The 25498-nt window shown below is 40.3% G+C and overlaps 1 protein-coding gene across 2 annotated transcripts in view; it reads left to right on the forward strand.

The window, feature by feature from the left end:
• Positions 1–25498, forward strand: part of LOC137153461 (2,7-anhydro-N-acetylneuraminate hydratase-like) — a 52511-nt gene that overhangs the window by 23435 nt on the left and 3578 nt on the right. For both annotated transcript variants that reach the window (XM_067548821.1, XM_067548820.1), the window contains exons 7-13: positions 236–292; positions 3671–3801; positions 5934–5988; positions 9985–10077; positions 19090–19224; positions 20151–20252; positions 23319–23483. In XM_067548821.1, the coding sequence (XP_067404922.1) occupies positions 236–292; positions 3671–3801; positions 5934–5988; positions 9985–10077; positions 19090–19224; positions 20151–20252; positions 23319–23483 (738 nt within the window). The remainder of the gene's footprint in view (positions 1–235; positions 293–3670; positions 3802–5933; positions 5989–9984; positions 10078–19089; positions 19225–20150; positions 20253–23318; positions 23484–25498) is intronic.

The following is a 25498-nucleotide window of genomic DNA, read 5'->3' on the forward strand; positions in this document are numbered from 1 at the left end:
TGATTGGAAATGCATTTTAAGAATGTGCTGTGGCTGAAAAAAAAATCCTGACATTTGAGAGTTCATGAGTTTGCGAGATCATGAGTGGAGCTTAATTTTACTCAGAAATCACGATTCTCACAATCAATTTGCGAGAGTTGGCATGTCTGTTTGTGGTATTAGAAGGAGGCTGTGTGTACCTGGCTGGGTAGGCAGAGCAAGATGAATTATGTTTCCTCACTGTCTGTTTATGTAGGAGCTACTAGATGCTGGAGCAATTGGAGACATCTGCCACATACAGCATCTGGAGCCTGTAAGTAAGTGCGTGCGTGTGTGTGTGTGATGGTATTGTCAGAGTTTTTAGTTATACATATTAATCAGTGCTTTAGTAGTAAATGACACTTAGCATATATGCTTTTCAGTAACTTTTCAAGTAAGCTAGAAGCAACTAAATTAAGTTCTGAATACTATTGTTCCTTTATCTTCGTTACAAAATTTAATTAGTTAAATAGGATTTGAGACAACAGACTTTTTTATGGTACTATTTTTTAAGTCTCGTGTATTTTTATATTCTTTATTAATCTTCTATTGTGAACATAAAACAATTAGAAATATTCATTTTTAAATGCTTTAGAAAACAAATCATTTAATCTTCTTGTTGCCAAAACTCAGGGGTAAGTTACTGGTGAACTGCTGACTTCACTTCCATGACCCTCTTAAAGAGAAGTACTCCTAAACAAATTTTTTGTTTTGAACTTTCTGCTGATTGTAATCTATTTTTAAAGCATGTGTATGTGGTGGGGGGAGCATCTCCTATTTTGTCCCATCTTATTTGGCAGATTTGATTCTCTTCTCCCCACCTCCCTATTTGAATCTAGCTCCATCTCATGTATATCCTTGTTTGTACACCAACAGTATCTGTTACATCAGTAGGAATGTGCAATGTCTGGAAATAGTTTGTGGTAACTAATCAGAGGTATAAAAAGGTGCTGAGAGCATTATTTTATGTGGGCCTTACCAATGTTTTTTTTAATTTCTCAACAAAATGTTGGATTTTTATTTCTAAAGTTAATATCAGTCAGAAGAAATTTTACTGTCAGATAATCACTGTTTAAAGTTATGAGAATTTAAAAATTCAAGCATTGTAATTAAATTTTATTTAAATGTCAATGTTTTTTTCCCTACCATTTCAGTTGTGGTTTAATAGGACAGAAACTAATTGGCTTACTAATTACAACCAAACATTGTCTTTGCTCACTGTTCCTTTCTAGGAGGAATACTTCGGTTTCCAAGTACAGTGGATAATTGACACAGTCTACTTTTGTATGCTCTACCTCAAGTCACACAAATTGTGTCCCCAGTTTAAGGCATTTTTAATAAGCTGGCAGGAGTCCGGTGTTTAGAAAGCTGAATTTTTCCTGTGATCTTTTTACATTAATAACACTCAGGAAATTAGCCTGCTTATTTTAGTGAAAAGGGTTTTAGATATTCAACAAATTCTGCTGTGACACTTAGCCAAACAAATCTGGATTGGATCATTCACAAGCAAGGTGCCAAATTATTTGTTTATATTTAAATAGATTGGGAGGGACTATGATGTTTTTTTTTGCTTCGTGGAACTCCTTTTTTGGAGTTTATTGGAAGGATAAATTGTTAGTCTGGCCCAATATCCCTTTGTATGGACACTAGTCTGAGTGGATCCGTATACTAAATCTCATGTACTTCCAAGCCAACTGGGTCTGGGTAGAATCTCACCACCATTTCTGGGTCTGGGTCCTTAGGACACACTCCAAGGCTTAGACATCTTTGTGCCTTTGCTTGGGACATGGGGCATTACTGTCCTGGAACTTTAAATCTATGTCTGAGACCTCCTGAGCCCCACAGTTGCATACTCATGCTCCCATAGAGCTCCACCGAGGCTATGAATGCTCTGGACTTCTAGTTTATACCTCTTGGGGACAAAGGAATGCAAGGAACGTAGGCTTCGCAAAGGAATTTCTTAACCACAGAAACTTCTCTCTTGAAAGACTTCAAGAATTACAGATCTTTTAAAACAGTGTTTCTCAATCTTCCCAGACTATTGTGTCCCTTTCAGGAGTCTGATTTGTCTTGTGTACCCCAAGTTTCACCTCACTTAAAAACTACTTGCTTACAAAAAACAGACATAAAAATACAAAAGTGTCGCAACACCTATTACTGAAAAATTTGCTTTCTTTCTCATTTTTACCATATAATTCTAAAATAAATCAATTGGAATATAAATATTGTACTTATATTTCAAAGTATTGTATATAGAGGGGTATAAACAAGTCATTGTGTGAAATTTTAGTTTGTACTGACTTCACTAGTGCTTTTCATGTAGCCTGTTTTAAAACTAGGCAAATATCTAAATGAGTTCATGTACCCCTTGGAAGACCTCTGCATACCCGCAGAGGTATGTGTACTCCTGGTTGAGAATCACTGTTTTAAAACAAGAAAAGTCCTGATACACAGCCTCCCCATCTCACCTCTTCTGTGAGTGTGGGATTTTTCAGTATTGTAGGTGGGGCTGAGTCCCTTCTATTCTTTTTCTCCTGCAGGTCTTCCTTAAGTTTGGTGATGGTTGACACCCTGCTTAGAGTAACACTAGTCTCTCTCTTCTTGCCATGTGCTTCCCTGAAATGTGCTAGCTTCCATTTCCTAGTCATGCGTGTCCTCCCCCTACAGGCCCCTGTGTAGAAAAAAACATTATTCCATGTATTATTATTATTAACATTATTCCAGCAGTTGAGAGACAATCAAGTCTGATGGCTCCAAATTGCCATCTTGATGGATTCTCAGTAATAGTCCTTCAATGAGGCGTTAAGCAACTTTCCTGGATAGGGCAGCTGTGTGGAAAGCAATTCAGTATGTATTTGCCTTGGGCAAGTTTAGATATATCTTCAGGGCATAGTACAAAATGGAGCTCATTTGATAAACATAGCCCACTTTTGTCAGAGAAGTATAATGAAGAAGTTAGTGAAATGTGTGTGAAGTTTCAGATGGAAATGTTGTTGACACAATTTAGTGTATTTTGATAATTTTTCCAGTTTCACTACAACTTTTTCACTAAGAAAAAACTAAAAAGAATATAGCTTTCAAAATATCTGATAGATATGAGTGGTTGAAATCTGCATTATTTACAGGATCAGTGGTCTTTAATTGTGTTTTCTGTATGTTAAGATTATGCAATATTCAAATTTCAAACATGTTTTTGGAGGATGCAGTGGTATATGGAGGCTTTTATTTTTAGGTCAAATTTTTATCTAGGTGGTGATTTTCTAGCTGAAACAAATTAGTTATATTCTTCATTCAAGTTTCTAGTGGATAGAGGTCCACATTATAAAAGACAATCACAGTTAGCCCTAATTGGTAATTTTGATCATCTCATAGAGAACACAGGGTTTGAAAGCCATGGAAATGGAGTCCCTAAAGTTAGTTCTTCCATGTCAAGAGTGAGAAACACTTGTAGGACACAGTGTGAGGTGCAATGCTGCTTCTCTTGCTGTACCTGTTCTTTGTAATAAGACCTCCGTAAGTCTGTCAGTCTGGCACTTCTTAGCTATCTTAGCTTTCCTTCTCCTTTCAGATTTGGGATTATTAATTATTTTAAACTATAAATTGATTGTATCTATTCACTTCAGTAATTACTTTTTATTTCTTGTAAGTATAGGTTGGATTCTGGCATTTCGCCCACTCATTTGTGAGAGGAAACTGGAGGAATGAAGCAGAAAGTACATTTTCTTTGTTAGCCAAATCTTGTCATGACATCGACCTCATTAATTTTTGGATGGGTGATAAAAGGTTTGCAGCATCTTTTTAATCATATTTGTTCTAAGAATAAATATGTGCAAACACATATATTCACACAAATTGTATGTAACTTTACCCTTCCAAGAGCATAAGGCTTTGTCTACACTACAAATGTTTTGCCGGTGTAGTTACAATGTAAATTAAGCTTATGATGATAAAAGTAGCTTTTTTTGTCGGCACAGTAGCACCACCCTGCCAAACGGCATTACTTACATAGACAGAAGCACTCTTCTTTCAGCATAGCTGCATCTACATTGGAAGTTTGCTGAGACAGGTGTGCCAACAAAACTTTGCAGTGTAATCCAGGCCTCAGTTAGCTCCTTTCCCCTCTGAGTGTAATTGAATATCACCATCTTGGAGAACAAGTAGCCTGAACCTCCTTTTAAATGTAGATCTCCTGCAGTGATGCAAAAATGATAGATTAAATTACATTGATTTAAATATTGGCATTCACATTATTTAAAGGAAAATGCTTGTAGTTGTTCTTGCATCATGGCAGGAAGAATAAACCAAAGATGATAATCAGATTGTGATGCAAAATATCTTGGTACATGTAAGGCACCATCACTGTAGTATGTGAATGCACTGCAGATATTAATGAATTTATCCTTACAACACTCTTGTGAGGTAGGGGGGTATTTTATATCCATTTTACAGACTGAGAATGGAGGCAAAGTCTGTGATTTTTTTTTTCCCCCCAAGGTCATACAGTGGGTCTGTGGCAGGGCTGGGAGCTCAGCCCAGAACTCCTGAGTCCAGCTCTAGTACCTTAGCCACAGGTCATTCTTTCTCTTCTGAAACTTAGTATTTCAAAAATGGTTTTTCTTTTCTAAATTTCATCTCCAGTTAGTCTACAATCACCAACCTATCAAATTAGCTAACAAAACTATTATAGCTTCCCTGGTAAGTTTAGTTGTAAGTTGGATGTAACATTTCTATTTACCAGAAAAGGATAGAATACTCAAAAATGGAGGAATTGGAGTGACAGTGGCCCTGTTTGGGGTTGCTGTCTACTTCTGAACCACTGCATAAAGGTCCCAGTTCAGCAAAGCACGTAAACGTATGCTTAAATGGGACCAAAGGACTTGCTTAAGTGCTTTATCGGATGCCATACCAACTGTTTAAAGGTGTGATAATCTTACTAACCTTCAAGGCTAGAAATATCCCTTTTCTATCCTGATAGATTGAGATATCAGATTTTAATATCTTATTTTTATTATTACCCTTTTATTTTTTTAAAAACACTTAATTTATGTAACCTGATTTTAGTGGCTTCTGTCTCTAGAACCACTAGAATTAGCTAAATTGGGATTGCATCTTTCCAGTGTTCAGATAGCCTCAGTTACTGTTGTTGAAGTCATTTATCTTCATTGGTCCATAATCTCTTACAGTCTGTGAAATATCAGTTTCTAAAAATCATTCCAGAATTGAAGTGGGTGAGGGAGGAAAAGAAGATGAGAATTAGAATGATGTGATTTTTATGATCTGATGGCTCCTGACCTGTCAGAGTTAGGAACACCCAGTGGGGCCAGTGCTAATACTTTCAGGACTAGTAAATATTATCCTACACTGATCCTGGACTAGTGGTCATAAAGAAATTTTGATTCTCAACTTAAAAATATAAAATAGAGATGAAGTATTTTGTATTCTCAGATCCATTTTAGTCCTAAAACTTTTTTAGTATAGAATTTATGATATATTTTTTCTGTTCTTCTAAGGCAGCCCAGACAGTTGTTGTTTGGATATTCTTATAATAGAAGCTGGAGATAAGAGAAAAAAAAATCAAAGCTCTTCTGACATCATTCCATTGACTGGGACCCTGCTCATTGAGACATTTCCTGAGTAATAAAATTATTCCCAATACTAAGACATGCCATAAGAAAAAAATCTTAGAGAAAACAGTTGCACCACCACTAGAGCAGCAGAAAACCAACAATTAATTGGTGTGGAGGGACTTTGAATATCTAAAAGCCTGATCCAGGTTCCATTGAAATTAGTGGAAGCCTTTCTGTTGATGTCTCTGTGTGATGGATCAGGCTCAAAATGAACAGGTAAAAAAATGACCATTTCTACACTTTCTGATGCTGACATGTTTGTTTATGAAAATGTCTGTTTTATTTCAGGTGCTTAAAGGTGTCATCTTTTGGGAATCTTTCTCATTTTACTAATGAGCATAAGGTTTGTATAAATACCACTGCTTGAAGGAATACTCAGTCTCTAGCCTTATTTCAGCAATGCATTTAAGCATGTGCTAAAGTCCATCTCTATTCAACAAACCACTTAAGCAGATGTTTTAAGTTAAGTTCATACTTCTTAACTGCGTTGGGGTTTATGCTATAATTTAATCTCCATTTTATTTTATTTATATGAAGTAAAGTATGTGACCATTTGAAACATATCTGTAGTTAGTAGTTTTTCTGCTAAAAATGTGCATTTTGAAATACATTGTGAAAATGACATAAACATTCCAGGAAATTCCTTGTTTTGTGTTAACAAAAACCTAATCTTACAGTAGCCAACATCCTGAAGTCCTAGTGAAATAACTCAGTATTATAGAGACACTAAAATTACATAGCCCAAGCAGAAATTGCTTATACAGTTTTTTAATGATTTTTTTTTTATTTTTTAATCTCAGTATAGCACTACTTCTAAAGACACACCTACCTAGCTCATCCTATCCCATTGTGCCTTCTATTCCTTTTAGAAATTTCCATGCTATAAAATTATTTCAAACCACTTTCAGTATCAAACTCTACTTTAGATTTGGATTTTAATTTGTGTCAATAGGACTACTCACATGAGTAAAATTACTCATTTGCATAAGATTTTGTCAGATTGGTCCCACGATTTGTAGAATATTCAGATTTACAACTGGGACCTTGGATTTTTTTAAATGGAAAAGCTATTGACTTTCTAATGTTAATTTAAAACATCTATTAATTGTAAACTAACTTTTAAGAGAATAAATATTCAGATAAGTTATCTGAATTTGTTTTTTAAAAAAATCAGGATAAGAGAGTTTGCCTGCCTAAGTGTTCATTCCTAACAATCACGTTTCATGTCATGATTAGTTTATAAAAATGTAAACACATTTAAATGTGACAGTCCGATTGTATCTTTGGATTCACCAAAAAAGGAAATGCAGAAATTAAGAACCACCATTGCAGATTTGCCTACAAAACATGAATACACTTACATTTCAAAATCAACCAACCAAAACACGCCCTCGAAACCCAATATGAAGCTAACAAGATGTGCCTGCCATCACCCAGATCACTTTTCTTGTGTAGTGTATCCCTTTCCTCTATCCTGCATATGTCTGCTTTGTTTGCAAAGTATAAGCTTTTTGGGACTTGAAATTTGTCCTAGCAGATTTTGGGCACTATCATAATACCAATAATTAGCAGTAAAGTAATTTAAGGGTCCCCCAGCAACATTACTTCAGCCATCTTGTAAATTCTGTGTCTTTTAGTATACATATTGTTACTTAAGCTGTAATATGAATCTCAGGTGTGGATGATATCAACATCGGGTATTTCTAAGGTACTTATAATTGTGGGTATTTAAGCACTATTGGTGAGTTACATGTTTAACCAAATGAACAAAAATAGATATTAGTACATGAGCAATGAAGCTGAATTATTGTGGTTTGGTGGAGCCTTTGCATTTTCAGATCTTGACTTTTTGTAATTGTAATTTTGCAACTTCAGTGTTTCATTAATTGAGCCATTTACTTTTTCTTTTTTAAGAGTGGGATGGGGAAAATGCCTGTATTTAATAGTGTTAGCATTTAAATGGTCCCAGTTAGACCTTGATGTTCACATCTCACTGAGGCAAATGTTGTTGGGGTGAGATGAGTTCACACTTTTGCTGATGACAGTTTTTTTGCAAGGGGCAATAAGGATGTGGATTGCAGTGGTAAAAAGCTTTGACTCTAATAAAATTATTACGCGAGGTCTACACCACAAAGTTTTGTCAACATAATGATGTAATTTAGGGTGTGAAAAAAACACCTCCCCCTAGCAACATAAAATATTCTGACAAATCTCCCAGTGTAGATGCAGCTATGCCAATAGTGTGCTTCTTTCTGCATAGCTAACGTCGTTTAAGGAGGGGGGTGTTCTAGTCATAAGGAGTTTTCTATCTTGTCTTACACTGTGTCTACATTAAGGCATAACCTATACTAGCATAGGTTCTGTAGTGCAGACATAACCTTAGGCTGGGATTTTCAAAAAAGCCAATTCAGATAATTTTAACTTTATTTTTGCCCTCAAACCAAACACTGTACTAATGTAGGTCCATATTAACTTCAACGTTTTACTCCCTGGCTGCTTCTGTTGTCTCTTCAGGAATGTGTAGATTTAATTTTGTACAATGAAAATTTTGCATAATTTTTTCTATTGTCCCGTACCTTAAAATAAGGGAGAAGATTTGCTCAGACTTTTCAAAAAATTCATTTTGGGGCAGAGACCAAAAATTTCAAAGGTGAATTCTTGGAAGATTGTCAATGTGTGAAAATGGGGTAAAATGAAAATAGTTTTCCAACTTTAACTATCAATTACTTGCTGTGTGTACATCTTACTTAGTACTAGAGGAGTAGCAAAAACAATGAGAATCCTGTAGCACCTTAAAGACCAACAAATTTCTGCAGGCATAAGCTTTCGTGGGCTGCAACCCACTTTGTCAGATGCATGAAGTGGAAATCACAGATAGGGGGTGTGTGCGTGTGTGTGTGCACGTGCGTACATACGTACACTCCCCATTGTTGTTTCTTACCCTTGGATGTATATATATATACTTCCTATCTGTGATTTCCACTTCATGCATCTGACGAAGTGGGTTGCAGCCCACGAAAGCTTATGCCTGCAGAAATTTGTTGGTCTTTAAGGTGCTACAGGACTCTCGTTGTTTTTATTTAATACTGTTAGCATAAAATTATCTAGTTCCCTGATGACAAGAATGTAGCTGTAGCACCTTGGACAATGAGGTTGCTATAGCATGGAAAAGGTTCAACTGGATGCTGTAAACCACTTTCTTTTCGGAAATGATGAGCACCTGGGGGGCTATCACTGGGCTATTGACGCAACTGGCAGTAAATGGGAGGATATAAGTGGGAGGAACAGGAAGTAAGGGCGAAGGAGAGAAGCACTGTGGAGAGCTCCTGCTGCAGTATGTTCATGTTGTGTTCTGTTTGTGAAAGAACTGTGGAATAAAAAGTACACATGGTGAAAGGGAAACAGCCTGGGGGTACTTATAACCATGAGGCAACAGAAGCAGGCAAGGCAGGGCATCTTGGATACCTGAGGGAGCACCCTGTGATATTCCTATTTTAATATTATGCATTCTGGATGCAGTGTGACCTAATTAGAATCAGTTACCTTTGATAAGGAAGATAAACCCACTTTAAAATTGTCCTGTGAAATAAATGTATTTGTGTGGAAGAAGTCCTCCTCTTGTTGGGCTACAGTAAAATGACATAGCTCATAGGAGGTATAGTTTTTCATATATACATGCTGTCAACAAGTTCCATATTTACTTTGTAGGAGTTACACTTGAACAACCTGTGTTTTTACATGATTTATTTAGATACCTTTATTCCTAATAAAGAAATAATAGATAGCATTTTATACTGCACTTTACATCTTCATAGCTACTTTATAAATATTATTAAATCAAGCCTCCCAACAACCCTGGGAGAGAGGAAGGTAATAATAAGTACTTGTACAGTGTCTTCCCCCCAAGAATATCAAATCATCTTACATTTATTAGTTACTCTTCACAACACAATATTAGTTTAGTAGTAGTAGTATCCTTATTTTGGCCCCAGTTCAGCAAAGCACTTAAACAGGTGCCTAACTTTAAGCAGTAATAGTTCCATGACTACTTTACAGATTAAAAACTGAGACAATGACTGTATCTTGTTCAAAATCACACTGTGAGTCAGTATACAGGTTGATTTTTGGAAGGAGGTCTTGTGTTCCAAACACAGGACTCTGAGGTAAGAGGAAGGTTACTGGAAGAATAGGATAATCAGGTTGCAGTTATCTCTGTTAAAATGTGTTTGGGCAAAATCTTCCTAATATTTCAACAAGCATCTTTCTGTGGATGAAATTAGATGAGTAAAATTAATAAATAATAAACTGTAAATAATGAACTGTTATGAATTTGTTTTAGCCCAAAGGAGCTGCCAGTCGGTGCTTAGATTGTTCAGTTGAACAAACCTGTCCATATTCAGCCAAGAAGATTTATCTGCAACGTGCTGAGAAGGTGAGTATAGTACTGTTTGCAAGCGACATATCTTCCAAACATTGACTACATTGATCTCAAAAGTGTTTAGTTTCTAAGCAAAAGGACCATCTTTTGGTTTTCATAAGATCTTGGAACATAAGAATTGCTGTACCACATCAGACCATTGGGTCATCAAAGATAGTATCTTGCCTCTGTTGGCCAACACTTGATATTTCGGAAGAAACAAGAAGGCTGGAAATGTACACAAGTCATTTTCTCAGTGTTCAACATGGAAAGGAAATGATTTCTTTCTGACTCCAACTTTGTTTAAAAGTGAATTTTAAATGTTTTTTTAATAAATAAATTGGGTCAAAAATGAAACCAAAGAAAAGTTAGGAAGGAGCTTCAGTAAAAGAATTTAAGGCCAGATGAACAATTGTGTCATATGGCCTGACTCATAACACAGGGCATAAGATTTGCCTGAATTAATTTCTGCTTCAAGTCTAGTAGCTATTGTTGAACTAGAGCAGCGGCTCTCAACCTTTCCAGACTCCTCTACCCCTTTCAGCGGTCTGACTTGTCTTGCATAACTCCAGGTTTCACCTCACTTAAAAACTACTTGCTTACAAAATCAGACATAAAAATTCAAAAGTGTCACAGTGCACCATTATTGAAAAATGGCTTACTTTCTCATTTTACCATATAATTCTAAAATAAATCAATTGGAATATAAATATTGTACTTACATTTCAGTGTATAGTGTATAGAGCAGTATAAATAAATCATTGTCTGTATGAAATTTTAATTTTACTGACTTTGCTAGTGCTTTTTATGTAGCCTGTTGTAAAACTAGGCAAATATCTAGATGAGCTGATGATACCCCCTGAAGACCTCTGCATTACCCCCAGGGTACGTGTATCCCTGGTTGAGAACCACTGAATTAGAGTATATCCTTTAGAAAAACACCCAATCTTGATTAAAAATTTCTAGTGATGGACAATACACCACAATCCTTTGTATGTTATTACAGTGATTAATAACCTTCACTGTTAAAAAAAATATATATATTGCACCTTATTTCTCATCTGAATATGCCTAGCTTCAACTTCTAGCTGTTGGAACATGGAGAAGGCTGAAATACTCAACCATAAGGTTTCAGTCTTCAACAAAAAGGAAGCTGGAGATTCAGTTATATTAGTGAGGATCTTAAAAAATTGGGAAACAGCATGATCAAGAAGCAGATAAGAGAATACTTGGCTTACTTAAACATATGTAGCTCAGCAGGACCAGATTAAACTCAGAGGAGGTTCTTAGGGCTGTGGCAGACACTATATTAAACCTACTACTAAGCTCTTAGAGAAGAGTCAAAATACTAGAGGATTGGGGAAGATAGTGTGTGGTATCCATGTTTTACAAATGGAGGGGAAGGGACTAACATGTTCCCACCAGAATGTCTAAAGTTAAGATGCTAAATGTAAATCTAGAAGCATATGAATAGAAATGGCTTGATTTTTTTTCAGAAGTGCTGTGCAAACCCAATTTCCACTGAAGTCAATGGGAGCTGCAAATACTTAACATCTCAACACATTCCTGCACTAATGTAGGGGGATTGATGAATTTATCTAAGAAGCATATCTCTTTACAAGGACATAGAAGTATGAAAGTGAGGAACTGGGTCCATAAGAAGACACAAGTGACCAATTTTTGACCCAGTGTACACTAGTGTCAGGAAAAAAAGTATCTAGTATCTCTCTAACTGTATTGTTCACATTGCTGGATAAAGCTGTAGACAGTACAGACTCCTGTTAGTGTCAAGGTGCAGTAAGGCAGGAGGCATGACCTGAGCAAAGTTGTGCATGGTATGCCCCCTCCAGATGTGCTGAACTCCAACAGACTTAAGCTGCAGACTTAGCTACTGCAGACACTGTGAAGATATGCATACTGTTTCTTTAAATCTTTAGCAAGAAGCCAACCAGGAGGTGACTGAGGAAGGTTGTAGGGAGAGTTCTACAGTGAAGCAGAGAAAGAGAAGCTAAGGGGGTGGTATTGTTCTCCTTATTCTAAAAGGTATTTTTCGTTGTTAAAAGAAACAACTCTTTGATTCTTTACCATTGTCACTAGACAAACACTCTTTCCAGCTTTTCCGCTACTGCTACAATAAATCAGCCTAGAGTCCTGCTGCTGCAGCCTGTTCTCAGGTAGCCTGCCAGTGTAAAATGGAGGCATGTGAAGAACACGTGCATTGATGTTGGTTGAGATTTAGGGGTGACCTGAGGAATCCAGTAGAGAACCCCAAGGATAGCAAAAATTTATAAGACTTTTTAAGGCAGGAAAGGACCATTATGATCATCTGGACTGACCTCTTTCATAATGCAGACTATGGAATTTCACCCAAGTGATACCTTCACCAAGCTCATATCTTCTCAATTGAGTATACAGTAGAACCTCAGAGTTACTAACACCAGTGTTGATTCTGGACATTTTGTGATCAGTGTGGATACCAGTAAGACACGGTATGCCCGATTTGCAGATCAATAAAGTTTAATGTGAAAGGTTTTCTAGAAATATACTAGTTAGATACAAAGCCTAAAATTAACTACAATATATCATACTCACTAAACCTGGAGAGCTAAGCAGTTACTCAGAAGGCTGTATACAGGAACGGCTTTCTTCAGGGGCCCCGCCAGGGAGTCAGTGGATCCTTTGGTCCAACCAGCAGCACCTCCCCCGGAGTCAGGTGTTGATGGAGCGCCCCCCTTTGTCTAAGTGGTGACTGCTTATACCATCCCATAAACAACCTTCACCTAATTATCTCTTTCTCATTATCATATATGCTAATTATCTACATTGGATTTCCACCCTTAACTACATTTCATTCTTACCATGATAATTGGGGTCATCAAAACAACATCTGGTGATAGGAGGGGCGGAGTAAAAATATGTCCTTTGGCAATAAAACAGTGTATCCCAGATGTTCAAGGATAACTTCTTGTTCCCATCACCATTATCTATGTGCAGCTGCAAGCATATATGTTGTGTATTTTGTCTTATTATGTGCCGTGCTATGCAGAAACTGAGACATCTGTAAGGTTATTCAGTCTCTGCCAACTGGAAGATGTCATGCGACAGGGGTCAGAATAGCCAAGCAAGCAACTGAAGCTATGCTAGGCCTGTAGGACAGTGGTCAAGCAACTCAAATTGTACTGGGCCTCCAACAACCAGCGTTACGAACTGACCAGTCAACCACACACCTCAGTTGGAACTGGAAGTAAGCAGTCAGGCAGCAGCAAAGACCAAAAAATAAAAAAGGCAAATACAGTACAGTACTGTGCTAGTGTAAACTACGAAAAAAAGGAGAAAGTAGAATTTTTCTTTTGTATAATAAAGTTTCAAAGCTGTATTAAATCAATTTTCAGTTGTAAACTTTTGAAAGAATCATCATAATATTTTGTTCAGAGTTACGAACATCCTCCATTCCTGAGGTGTTCATAACTCTGAGGTTCTACTGTAGCATATCTTTTAGAAAGAATTCCAATTTTGATTTAAAGATTTCAGGTGACTGAGAATCTACCACATATATAGGAAAATTGTTCCAATAGCTAATTTCCCTTCCAGTTAAAAAAAAATTAACTTTATTTCCCATCTTAATTTGTCTGGCTTCTGCACCCAGACATTGGATGTTGTTGTGCCTTTGTCTTCTAGAAAGCACCCAATTATCAGAAATCATCTCTTCATGTAGGAAATTAGACTGATCAAGCCACCTATTGACTTTGAATCACTCCTATAGCTTTCTTCTGAGCTCTTTCCAATTTAACATAATTTTTAAATTGTGGACATCAGAACTGGACCCAGTGTCCAGTAATTACTACTACTGTATGCAGAGATAATACCACCTTTCTATTCCTACTCCCCTGTTTATACCTCAGAGGATCATGTCTGCTCTCTTGCGACAGCATTACGTAGTGAGCTCATGTTTACCAGGACTAAGTCCTTTTCCAAGTTGCTGCTTTTCAGGATCCATCACCCCCCACCTCGATATCCCTCCCCGCACCATCGGGTAAGGCCTGCTGTCATAGACTTTAAGGTCAGAAGGGACCATTATTATCATCTATTATTATCACCTGCACAACGCAGGCCACAGAACCTCACCCACTCCTATAATAGATCCCTAACCTATGACTGAGTTATTGAAGTCCTGAAATCATGGTTTAAGACTTTGAGGAACAGAGAATCCACCAGCAAGTGACCCAGGCCCCATGCTGCAGAGGAAGGTGAAAAACTCCCAGGGCCTCTGCCACTATGACCCCAGATATGATGATAAGCTAAACCCTGAGCCATGTGGGCAAGACTCACCAGCCAGACACCCGCAAAGAATTCTCTGTAGTACATCAGAACCCACTCTTCTAACATGTCATCACAGGCCATAGGGCATATTTACCACTAGTTGTCAATGATCAGTTAATTGCCAAATTAGGCTGTCCCATCATACCATCCCCTCCATAAACTTATCAATCTGAGTCTTGAAGCCAGCTAGGGTTTTTGCTCGCACCGTTCCCCTTGGAAAGCTGTTCCAGAACTTTACTCCTCTGATGGTGGGAAACCTTTGTCTAATTTCAAGTCTAAACTTCCTATGGCCAATTTATATCCATTTGTTCTTGTGTCCACATTGGTGCTGAACTTGATTAATTCCTCTCCCTCCCTACTATTTATCCCTCTGATGTATTTATAGAGAGCAATCATATCTCCTCTTAGCCTTCTTTTGGTTAGGCTAAACAAACCAAGCTCTTTGAGTCTCATAAGGCAGGTTTCTTCATTGAGTGCTTCCTCATGTCCATTCCATTATAGGTGTGTGCATGCCTCCATGCAGTTACCGGAACTTTTTTCCCCTTAGCAGACCCCCTCGGGCCACTTTCGGCACCCTCTGGAGCCCCGCGCACATGCTGCTGTAGATGAGGCACTGCTGGCCCTATGCCCCCTCAGTTCCTTCTTTCCGCCTGTGATGGTTGCTGAAACTGCCTTTACTTGCATTGCAAATGCTTCATTCCCCATTTTTTGAACTCTTATCGTTGTTGTTTGTGTTAATTAGGTAGTTAGATTAAGTAACTGTTAATAGTGGTAGTTAGATACTTAGGATAGTCCCGGCTGGAACTTTGCCGAGACTGGGGTATGCCCTGGTCACCAGGCTTAAAACTGTGCCTCCTGCAGGAAGTCTTTCCCGCTCAACGACCCCCACGACAGCTGCCTGAGTGCTTGGGGAAAGCCTATTGTAAGGAGAAGTGCAAGATCTGCAAGGCTTTCAAATCCAGGACCCAGAAGGACAGAGAAATCCATTTGAAATCCTTGCTCATGGAGGCAGTGCTCTGAGTCAACCTCCTCCATCTTGGTACCGAGCATAGGGTCGGTACACAGTGCATCGTCAGCACCGGCCCCGATTCAGCACTGCATTTCATCTGCTGTGCCGAAGAAGAAGCAGAAGTAGTATCGGAACACGGTCACTCCCCCGCACCATCCAAGCAGGTGGGGTAGAGCACCAAACCGCACTGGGGCCGGGCCATGGAGACCCGCTTGCCGGAGTCAGCGTCTCCGATCAGGGAGTCACCCCCAACTCCTGGAAAGGGAGGAGCCCCTCTACTTCTGCCAGCGCCATCAACATCGGAGGCCTTTCAAGTGGCAAGAGCTTGGCAAGAGGGAGCAAGGGGCAAGCCTACAGTTTAGGATTACCAATCAGCAGACTCTCCTGGGCAGGTATAATTTTAACCTTTGGGACTTGATGAGACACTTCGCTGATGCTCTGCCCCAGGGCCAGGCGCTGGATTTTAACACTATTGTGGAAAAGGGTACCATGGTGGCAAGAGCAGCACTCCAGGTGTCCTCAGATGCGGCTGATTCGGCGGCCAGAGCCATAGCCTCCACCATCTGCATGCGTAGATGCTCATGGCTCCAATCCTCCGGGCTGTCCCAAGAGGTACAGCAGTCCATCCAGGAGCTTCCCTGTGACAGGTCAGCCTTGTTCTCGGACCAGATGGATGCGAAGTTGCATGGTCTGAAGGACTCGAGGGCCACGCTCCTCTCCCTGGGCCTTTACACACTGCAGTCCTTTAGGCATCAGTCACATCCCCAGGGACAGCAGCAGCAAAAGTATCAGCCTCAACTGTTCACAAGCTATAGACAACGGGATAGAAATAGGGGGTCTAGGAGAGGCCATCCGCCCCTAAGTTCCTCCTCAGCCCCTCAGCAAGGGTCATCTAGGTGGTCGGGCAATCAGAGGAGGCCCTTTTGATGGTGTACCTGAGAATGGCACCCCATTCTGTTTCCTGGATCCCTCGTGCCCCTTTTTAAACCTCCTAGTTCCCTTCTTATCCGAGTGGGCCAAAATTACTTCGGACCGCTGGTTTCAGCAGGCTATGCCCTTCGGTTTGTTTCTTCCCCTCCCAACAACCCTTCCCCCTATGTCCCTCTTCAGGGACCCCTCTCACAAGCACCTCCTCATTCAAGAGGTTGAGACCCTCATTCAAGAGGGAAGAGGGTTCTACTTGAGGTACTTCCTCATTCCCAAAGTGAAAGGGGGGGGGGTCTAAGGCCCATATTAGACCTGTGTCGTCATCAAAAAATATCTCAAGAGACTCAAGTTTCGCATGGTCTCCCTAGCTTCCATAATCCCTTCCCTGGATCCAGGAGACTGATATGCCGCCCTCTATCTCAAGGATGCATATTTTCATATATCTATTCTCCCCAGCCCCAGCCACAAGCGCTTCCTTTGCTTCATGGTGGCAGGCTCCCACCTCCAATGTACAGGTTTACCCTTTGGCCTGTCCTCGACCCCAAGGGTGTTTACCAAATGCATGGCGGTGGTGGCTGCTCACCTGAGGCGAAAGGGGGTACAAATTTTCCCCTACTTGGATGATTGGCTATCAGAGGCAGGTCCAGATCCCAAGTTCAGAACAGTGTGAACCTGACATGCACCACTTGCTGCCAGCTGGGCCTGCTGATAAACAAGCAAAAGTCCACGTTAACGCCTGTGCAGCACATAGAATTAATTGGCGCAATCCTGGACACATCCCAGAACAGAGCCTTTCTGCCCTGTCCTCCATTATTGCCTGCCTGCACCAATGCCCTATGACAACAACCAGGCATTGCCTGAAGCTGTTAGGACACATGGTGGCCTGCACCTATGTGGTGAGGCTGGCTCGCCTGAAGATCAGACTGCTTCAAGCATGGCTGGCCTCAGTGTACATTCCGAGCAGGCACCTTCTGGATCGAGTGGTCACAGTCCCCCACGTCTTAGCCTCCCTAGACTGGTGGAAGACCCCTTGGGAAGTGTTAAGGGGTGTTCTGTTTGAGGAGCTAGTTCCCTTGGTTACCCTGATATCAGATGCCTCAGACGTAGGGTGGAGGGCCCGTATTAGCACCGACCTCGGCACACGGGGTCTGGTCGAGGGAAGAGAAGTGCCTGCACATCAATGTGAAAACTGCGGGCCATTCGCCTGGCATGCAGAATGTTCCTCCGCATCATTGCGGGCAGAGTGGTACAGGTGCTGACAGACAACACAGCAGCCATATACTACATCAAAAGGCAGGGGGAGCCCTTTCCTCAGCCCTTTGTGGGGAAGCTATCTGTTTGTGGGATTTTGCGGTGAAACTCAATTTTCACATGATAACCTCTCATCTCCTCGGTGTGAGAAACGATGAGGCGGAACACCTCAGCAGGTCGTTCTTATCCCACCACGATTGGTTGTTACATCCAGAGGTGGTGTCTATGATCTTCCGGAGGTGGGGCTCTCCCCAGGTGGACCTGTTCACGTCAACATGGAACAAGAAATGCCCACAGTCCTGCTCTCTCCGTGGCCAACAGGCCGGGTCGATCTTTGATGCTTTTCTCTTGCAGTGGTCAGGGAGCTTCATGTACATGTTCCCGCCCATTCCCCTCTTGTTCAGAGTCCTGCTGAAGATCAAGAGGGACAAAGCGGACATTATATTGATCACTCCAGCCTGGCCGCGCCAGCATTGGTTCAGCATGCTGCTGGACCTCTTGATCGCCCCTTTTCTGGAGCTTCCAAGACGACACGATCTCCTGCCACAGGATCACGGTCGCTTGTTGCACCCAGACCTGGACTCCCTGCATCTCACTTCTTCATTAGCCTCATTAAAAATGGAGGCAAAGTATTTGTTTAGATATTGAGCCATGCCTATATTATCCTTAACCTTCACCCCATCCTCCGTGCTTAGCGGTCCCTCTTCTTTCTTTGTTTTCTTCCTATTTATATGGTTATAGAACCTTTTACTATTAGTTTTAATTCCCTTTGCAAGGTCCAACTCTACTTGGCTTTTGGCATTTCTCACTTTATCCCTACATGATCTGACCTCCAAGAGAGAGCTTTCCTTGCTGATCCCTTCTATCTTCTACTCCTTGTAGGCTTTCTGCTTTCTCTTAATCAGCTGTCTAAGATGCTTGCTCATCCAGCTTTGTCTGCAACCCTTGCCTATGAATTTTTTCCCCTTCCATGGGATGCAGGCTTCAGATATTTTCAAGTCAAATATGCAGAAACTAATTCCAAGCCTCCTCTGCCTTTAGATGCATGAGTTCTTCAGTCCCGTCCACTTCCCTAACTAATTTCTTTAATTTTTTAAAGTTAGCCCTTTTAAAATCAAAGACCCTAGTCACAGATCTATTTTTGTTTATCCTTCTTTAGTTTGAGCTGAATTAGCTCATGGTTGCTCAAACCAAGGTTGTCCCCTACAACCAGTTCTTCTATGAGGTCCTCATTATTCACCATTACCAAATCTAAAATGGCATCCCCTCTCAAATCTAGGTAGAGGAAAAGAGATTGATGGATGATCCTGCCCACCTCTTTAGAATCTGTTAATCACTGGGACCCCTGCACTGTACTTACTAGTACAGTTTTGTGTCCCAGATGGAGCAAATTGTTCTGTTTTCTGTACATATAAATGAGAATTTGGTCCTAGATATGAAGAGACAAGTTTTTTGCCTTTTTAGATGGGATAAGAATACATTATGTTTTACATAAGTAACATTATCTTTATTTTTTGGAGGGATATTTTAATTGGCCAGTATCTGTTGTGTGCAATACTGGTGTTTGTGACATAGAATCTGTGACAGAGGCTCTACGCAGCGGTCCATATGGAAGATGTGTTTATGAATGTGACAATGATGTTGTCAGTAACCAGGTATGATATTTTTTGTTCATCTAACTAGTGTATGTAAAATTTGTTTATTTACTTACATTTTTTTAAATTGTAGACATTGCTTATCAATATAAAACCAATACACTTCAAATTGTATGTCTTAAAATAAATCAGTTAATCTGTATTATTTGATTAAAGTTGTCCCTGTTTGAGATTTTGTAAGGAAAGATTTGGCCTTGAGTAAACGTTTGTGTGTAATCTCTAATCTTTTGGAAATGCTTCCATAAACTTAGCTTTACTAGCACCACTATGATACCATGTGAAGCTGCCAAGAATCCTGCCGAAAAAAATAAACTATTGAAATGTATACTATGTGCAGCACAAGATAAAACAAAGTAAAACTCTTACAAATAGAGACTTTGCAACACATGAATTCTGTGCTGTTCTGGTAGAAATGCTCACAGCACATAACTCATGGATTTTACAGCTTGCCTCATGTGCTGAATCATAGAAGATTAGGGTTGGAAGGGACCTCAGAAGTCATCTAGTCCAACCATCTAGCTCAAAGCAGGACCAACTCCAACTAAATCATCCCAGCCAGGGCTTTGTCAAGTTGCAGCTTAAAAACCTCTAAGGATGGAGATTCCACCACCTCCCTAGGTAAGCCATTCCAGGGCTTCACCACCCTCCTAGTGACATTTTTTTTTCTAATATGCAACCTAGACCTCCCCCACTGCAACTTGAGACCATTGCTCCTTGTTCTGTCGTCTACTACCACTGAGAACAGCCTAGTTAGATATGTAACTTCTATTAATTTCATATTTCTGATGTTTGTGCTGTCTACGTCGTAACTCCTACTTAATGTGATAAATGACAGGAAATATACTTTCACCTGCCCCAGCCAGACTTCCCCCAGCATTTTTAGAGTGCCCGAATGTTTCTTAACTTGACTGTTTTACTCTTTGCAGGTTGTTAACATGGAGTTTGAAGGAGGATCAACAGCTGCCTTTACTATGATGGCCTTTACGGAGCAGCTGGGTACAAGGAAAACCACAGTCTATGGGACAAAGGTAAAAATTGATGGGTGATTGCCACACTATTCAGTACCTCACCACTACTCTTTACAGGGCACAATATTGTTCCCACTGAAATCAGTGAGCATTTTGGATAGGGTCTAATATAGGGATATTACAGGTAAGGCCCTTTGTAAATCACGATTTCATGGACTGCATGGAAATCATGGAATTAGCCCAATATCATGATCTTTCCAACAACGGGAAGGTGGAAGTGGGCATCTCTGCTCCCGCCTCCCTGCTGAGGTTGCTCAGTGGGGTGGTTAGGAGGAAGATGTTGGGTTGGTTCGATCCCAGGGAATGGAGAGGGTGGTGGGGGGAATGTCTGACCACATGGCACTGGGTGGTGTGGAGTGGGAATCAGGACCTAGCTCGGTCTGCAGTGAGATCTTGCCCAGGCTGCTTCTGCTGTTTCCTGTCTTGCCAGCAGGGAGAGAGGCAGTACTGACAATGCAGCAATTAGCAGTGGTCCATCCCGTCCCACCGTAGCCCTCGGTAGGCCAGGGTGGGAGACAATGCAGGAGCTGAGACCAGGATCCATCCCCAGCAATGTAGCCAGCACAGTGTAGCACCGCAGCCACTTGGAATATGAGCAGCTGTGTGAGGAAATCCTACCCTGATGGAGGGTTCGGGACATGAGGTGGCCCTCTCCCCTACAGGGCGATTGAAGTGTGTGAGGAAGAGGCCATGCCTTGGCAAGCAGGTCAGGTGACATATACACTCCCTGTGATAGGACCACGCCACCACCTCCATACCACCCTCTGGGATGGGACTGACCCACTAACCCTGCTTCTGCCTTACCACTCTTGAAAGATCACAGCAGTTCGGAGGTGACTCAGTGGCCATGCCTGTCCCGTGAAATTCAAACATTTACCTGTGATGCTACCATGAATTTAAAAAAAGAAAGGGAAAGAAATCTGTTATTTTCTTAGGACCTTAGTTATGGGGCACTACCTGATTCCCATTAAAGGCCAGAGACACGGAAATACTGAGGACTTGTAATCAAGGCACAAGATGTCCTGAACAAAAGCCATGGCAGTTTGGAAAGGGAGGAACAAAGAACAGTAGGCATTATATAAGTAGAAGCAGCAAGGCTTGGACATGGCCTAGATGTGTGAGTCAAAAAAGAGGGCTAAATCAAAGATGATGCCCGGATTATGGGCCTTGGGATTTTTTAATTAATGTCTTGTTATAAATACTAACACTTCAGCATAATGTGTGTAACTGCTAATGAAGTGTTGTTATGGGGAAAAGTTGTGCTGAGTGCAACTGGTTTTTTTTTTCCCCATGTGTTGCTGCACTAATTTATTGGACACCTCTGTTACTCAAACAACTGTGGTCTAGTCATTTAATGTTCTATATGCTAACTGCCCCTTAAAAGACTATTTTACCATATAGTATTTAATAAGAACATCAGAACAGCCACACTGGGTCAGACCAATGGTCCATCTAGCCCAGTATCCTGTCTTCCGACAATGGCCAATACCAGTGCTTCAGAGGGAGTGAACAGAGCAGGCAATCAAGGGAAGAAAACACAAAATCATCATTGATCAAGTTTGCAGGTGACACAAAAATTGGGGAATGGTAAATAATGAAGAGGACAGGTCGCTGATTCAAAGCGATCTGGATTGCTTGTTAAACTGGGCACAAGCAAGCAATATACATTTTAATACGGTTAAATGTATACATCTATGAACAAAAAATGTAGGCCATACTTACAGGATGGGGAACTTTAACCTGGGAAGCAATAACTCTGAAAAAGATTTGGGGGTTGTGGTGGGTAATCAGCTGAACATGAGATCCCTGTATGATGCTGTGGCCAGAAGAGTTCATGCAATTCTGGGATGTATAAACGGGAGTCTTGAATAGGAGTAGAAAGGTTATTTTACCTCTGTATTTGGCATTGGTGTGACTGATGCTGTAATATGCATCCAGTTCTGCTATTCACAATTCAAGAAGGATGTTGATAAATTGGAAGGGGTTCAGAGAAGACCCATGACAATTATTAAAGGATTAGGAAACATGGCGTATAGTGATAGATTGAGTTATTTGAGTCTATTTAACTTATTAACTATTAACTTAACAAAGAGAAGGTTAAGGGGTGACTTGATTACAGTCTATAAATATTTATATGGGGAACAAATGTTTAATAATGGGCTCTTCAGTCTAGCAGAGAACATGATCCGGGTCTGGAAGTTGAAGGTAGACAAATTCAGACTGGAAAGAAGAGGTACATTTTTAACTGAGTAATTAAAAACTGGAACAATTTACCAAGAGTTATGGTGGAGTCTACATCACTGGCAGTTTTTATATCATGATTGGATGTTTTTCTAAAAGATCTGCTCTAGAAAATTCTATTGGGGAAGTTCTCTGGCCTATGTTATAGTACAGGATGTCAAACTAGATGGTTACAGTGGTCTTTTTGGCCTTGGAATCTAGAACTCTATTTTGAATCAAGACTTTTTGCTGAAAGATTTTCCTCTTTTCTTTTTTTAAATTTTTGTCAAATTTTTCCATGGGGGGGGGAACCTTTTCCAACCAACTTTATAGCAGATTCATCTTGGTGATATATTGGCATCTTGGCAATATTTTTATGGAGTCTTTTAAGGTGGCAGCATGTGGAGAAGGAAGACTATATGAGTAGACTAAACATTTCTGTGTCTGATAATCTGCTAGGAATTGTAACCTTCTCTACTGTGTAGGTGACTGAATATATATATTATTAGATGAGTTTCAAAGTATTTCAGCTACATGTTTCACATGTCTAAGTTTCCCTGATTGACATTGCCTCTCCATGATAAATGTTATAGCATAAAATAAATGACTGCATCTTCATTTATAAAATATCCCAGTTTTGTTCCTTGTTTTTCTTAATTTAATTTTTTTTCTAATAATATGATCCACACGGTACCTCCATGACGCTTTCAAAACCAGCAATTGCATTTGGTGTAATCTCGGGACCAACATTTATGTCTGATCAGAAAATACATTTAGAAACACTGTCAAAAATTTGGAGTGATATGTTTATTAAGATGTGTTTTGTGCTTCACTTTGGACTTCCAGGGAGAACTATTCTGTGAGGGTGGGGGACCAGTGGAAGTTTTTGACTTCCGCACAAGAAAGAAAACTGCTTATCCAACAAACAAATCTGCATTCATTCCAAGCCATTTAATGGGGCATGATGGAGCTGACTACTATCTGATGGACAGCTTTATTTCAGCTTTAACTGTAAGTCCTTTTTGTCAACCCTGCAACAAAATTGGAAATGATTGCCTAGGAAGGAGTACTGCCGAAAGGGATCTGAGTCATAGTGGATCACAACATAAATATGAGTCAACAATGTAACACTGTTGCAAAAAAAGCAAACATTCTGGGATGTATTAATAGGAGTGTTGTAAGCAGGATACAAGAAGTAACTTTTCCCCTCTATTATGCGCTGATATGACCTCAACTAGAGTGCTGTGTCCAAGTCTGGTTGCTACATTTTTTGGATGGATATGGACAAATTGGAGAATTTTCCAGAGGAAAGCAACAAAAATGATTAAAGGTCTAGAAAACATGACCTATGAGGAAAGATTGAGTTTGTTTAGGCTGGAGAAGAGGACTGAGGTGGGGACATAACAGTTTTCAAGTACATAAAAGGTTGTTACAAGGAGGAGGGAGAAAAAATTGTTCTCATTAACCTCTGAGGCTAGGACAAGAAGCAATGAACTTAAATTGCAGTAAGGACTGTTTAAATTGGACAATAGGAAAAACTTCCTAACTGTGAGGGTAGTTAAGCACTGGAATAAATTACCTAGGGAGGTTGTGGAAACTACATCATTGTTGGTTTTTAAGAGCAGGTTATACAATCACCAGTCAGGGATGATCTAGATCAGGGATAGTCTCAAGGTCTAAATTTCTTGGTCAAGGTATAGTCAGGGTCCAGACTCCAGAGAAAATAAATAAAAACCCCAATAATGATGATAAGTAAATAAAAAGATTTCATTGTCTGTTCAAAAGCGTCTGGTGGTCTGGATTTGGCCCATGGTCTGCTTATTGACTATCCCTGGTCTAAATAATACTTAGTCCTGCCTTGAGTGCAGGGAACTGGACTAGATGACCTCTCAAGGGCCCTTCCACTCTTATCATTCTATGGAAAGGAGTAATGTAATTTTTCTAATCTGACCTCCTGCATTACACCAACAATATGATTTTACCCAGAAATTCCCACAGTGGAGGGAATATTCATCTCTACTATTAAAGAGAACACAAATACTCCACTGGTCAAGTTCCAAATCCTAGCTGTATAGTGGTATACACTGAGTCCCTGTGCAACTGACCTCCTTGGCAGTAGGAAGTATGCATCCCATCAGAGCTCCTTAAACGCTACTTCACACCTTTGCAGTCCAAGACTAGTTCTTTTAAGAAAAAACGGTTCACAGCTACCAAGAAAGAGCTAGGCTTTACCTAAGAGGTGGGTTCATACTGCAACCCGCCTCTGTCACTCTTACTAGGCATATAAGCATCACTCCTGATCCCTTCCCAGAACCCTACCCCTGAATGCTACATGCACTTAAAGCAGCCTTTGACATCTCAAAGCCTCTGTTTTGGTCATGAGCCGAAACATAGCTAATACTTTCACTCTGTGCAGGTCTATTAAGGAAACCATGGCAGAGAGTTTATTTGTAAATGGGAAGAAATCATTATCTGCATTTTTAAAGTTCTTTGAGACAGTGGTAAAAGGCATTTTAGAAATGCAAAGTATTATTAATTAGGGGCTCTCACACTTCATTGCTTCTATAGGCTGTACTCATTGTGCACATTGAGGGCTCCTGGCTTCCCTCCATTTGCCCTCCCTGCCACACACAAGCTCTCTATGTACCACCCTCCCAAGCCCCTCTATTTCATTGATTTTCTGCATCTGCCAACCCCTCCTTCCTGTCACAGGCTCTATCCCATGTTTCCCCATCTCCCCCAGGGCAGGGGCTCATGTGTCCTCTGCCCCTCCCATACCAGAAGTTCTGTATGCCTCCTCTCCCCATACCAGGATCCCCTTTTTTCCCCATCATTTCTTTTCTTTCTGTCTGGGAAATACGTCATTTGGGATGTCACCATTTTAAAGTTCTTTTGGGAGAATGAACAAACCTGAGATTCCCCCAGCATGGAAGTTACTGTTGAGTGTAGGACCTCTCTTCATTAAGCCAGTTATTACTAGACAATGCTGTCTCTCCTAATTATCAAAAGATTTACTATTGAATGAC

Source organism: Emydura macquarii, unplaced genomic scaffold (genome assembly GCF_026122565.2).
Source record: "Emydura macquarii macquarii isolate MOO-44397 ecotype Brisbane River unplaced genomic scaffold, CSIRO-AGI_Emac_v2 contig_1253, whole genome shotgun sequence".
In the NCBI taxonomy this organism is placed as follows: domain Eukaryota; kingdom Metazoa; phylum Chordata; order Testudines; family Chelidae; genus Emydura; species Emydura macquarii.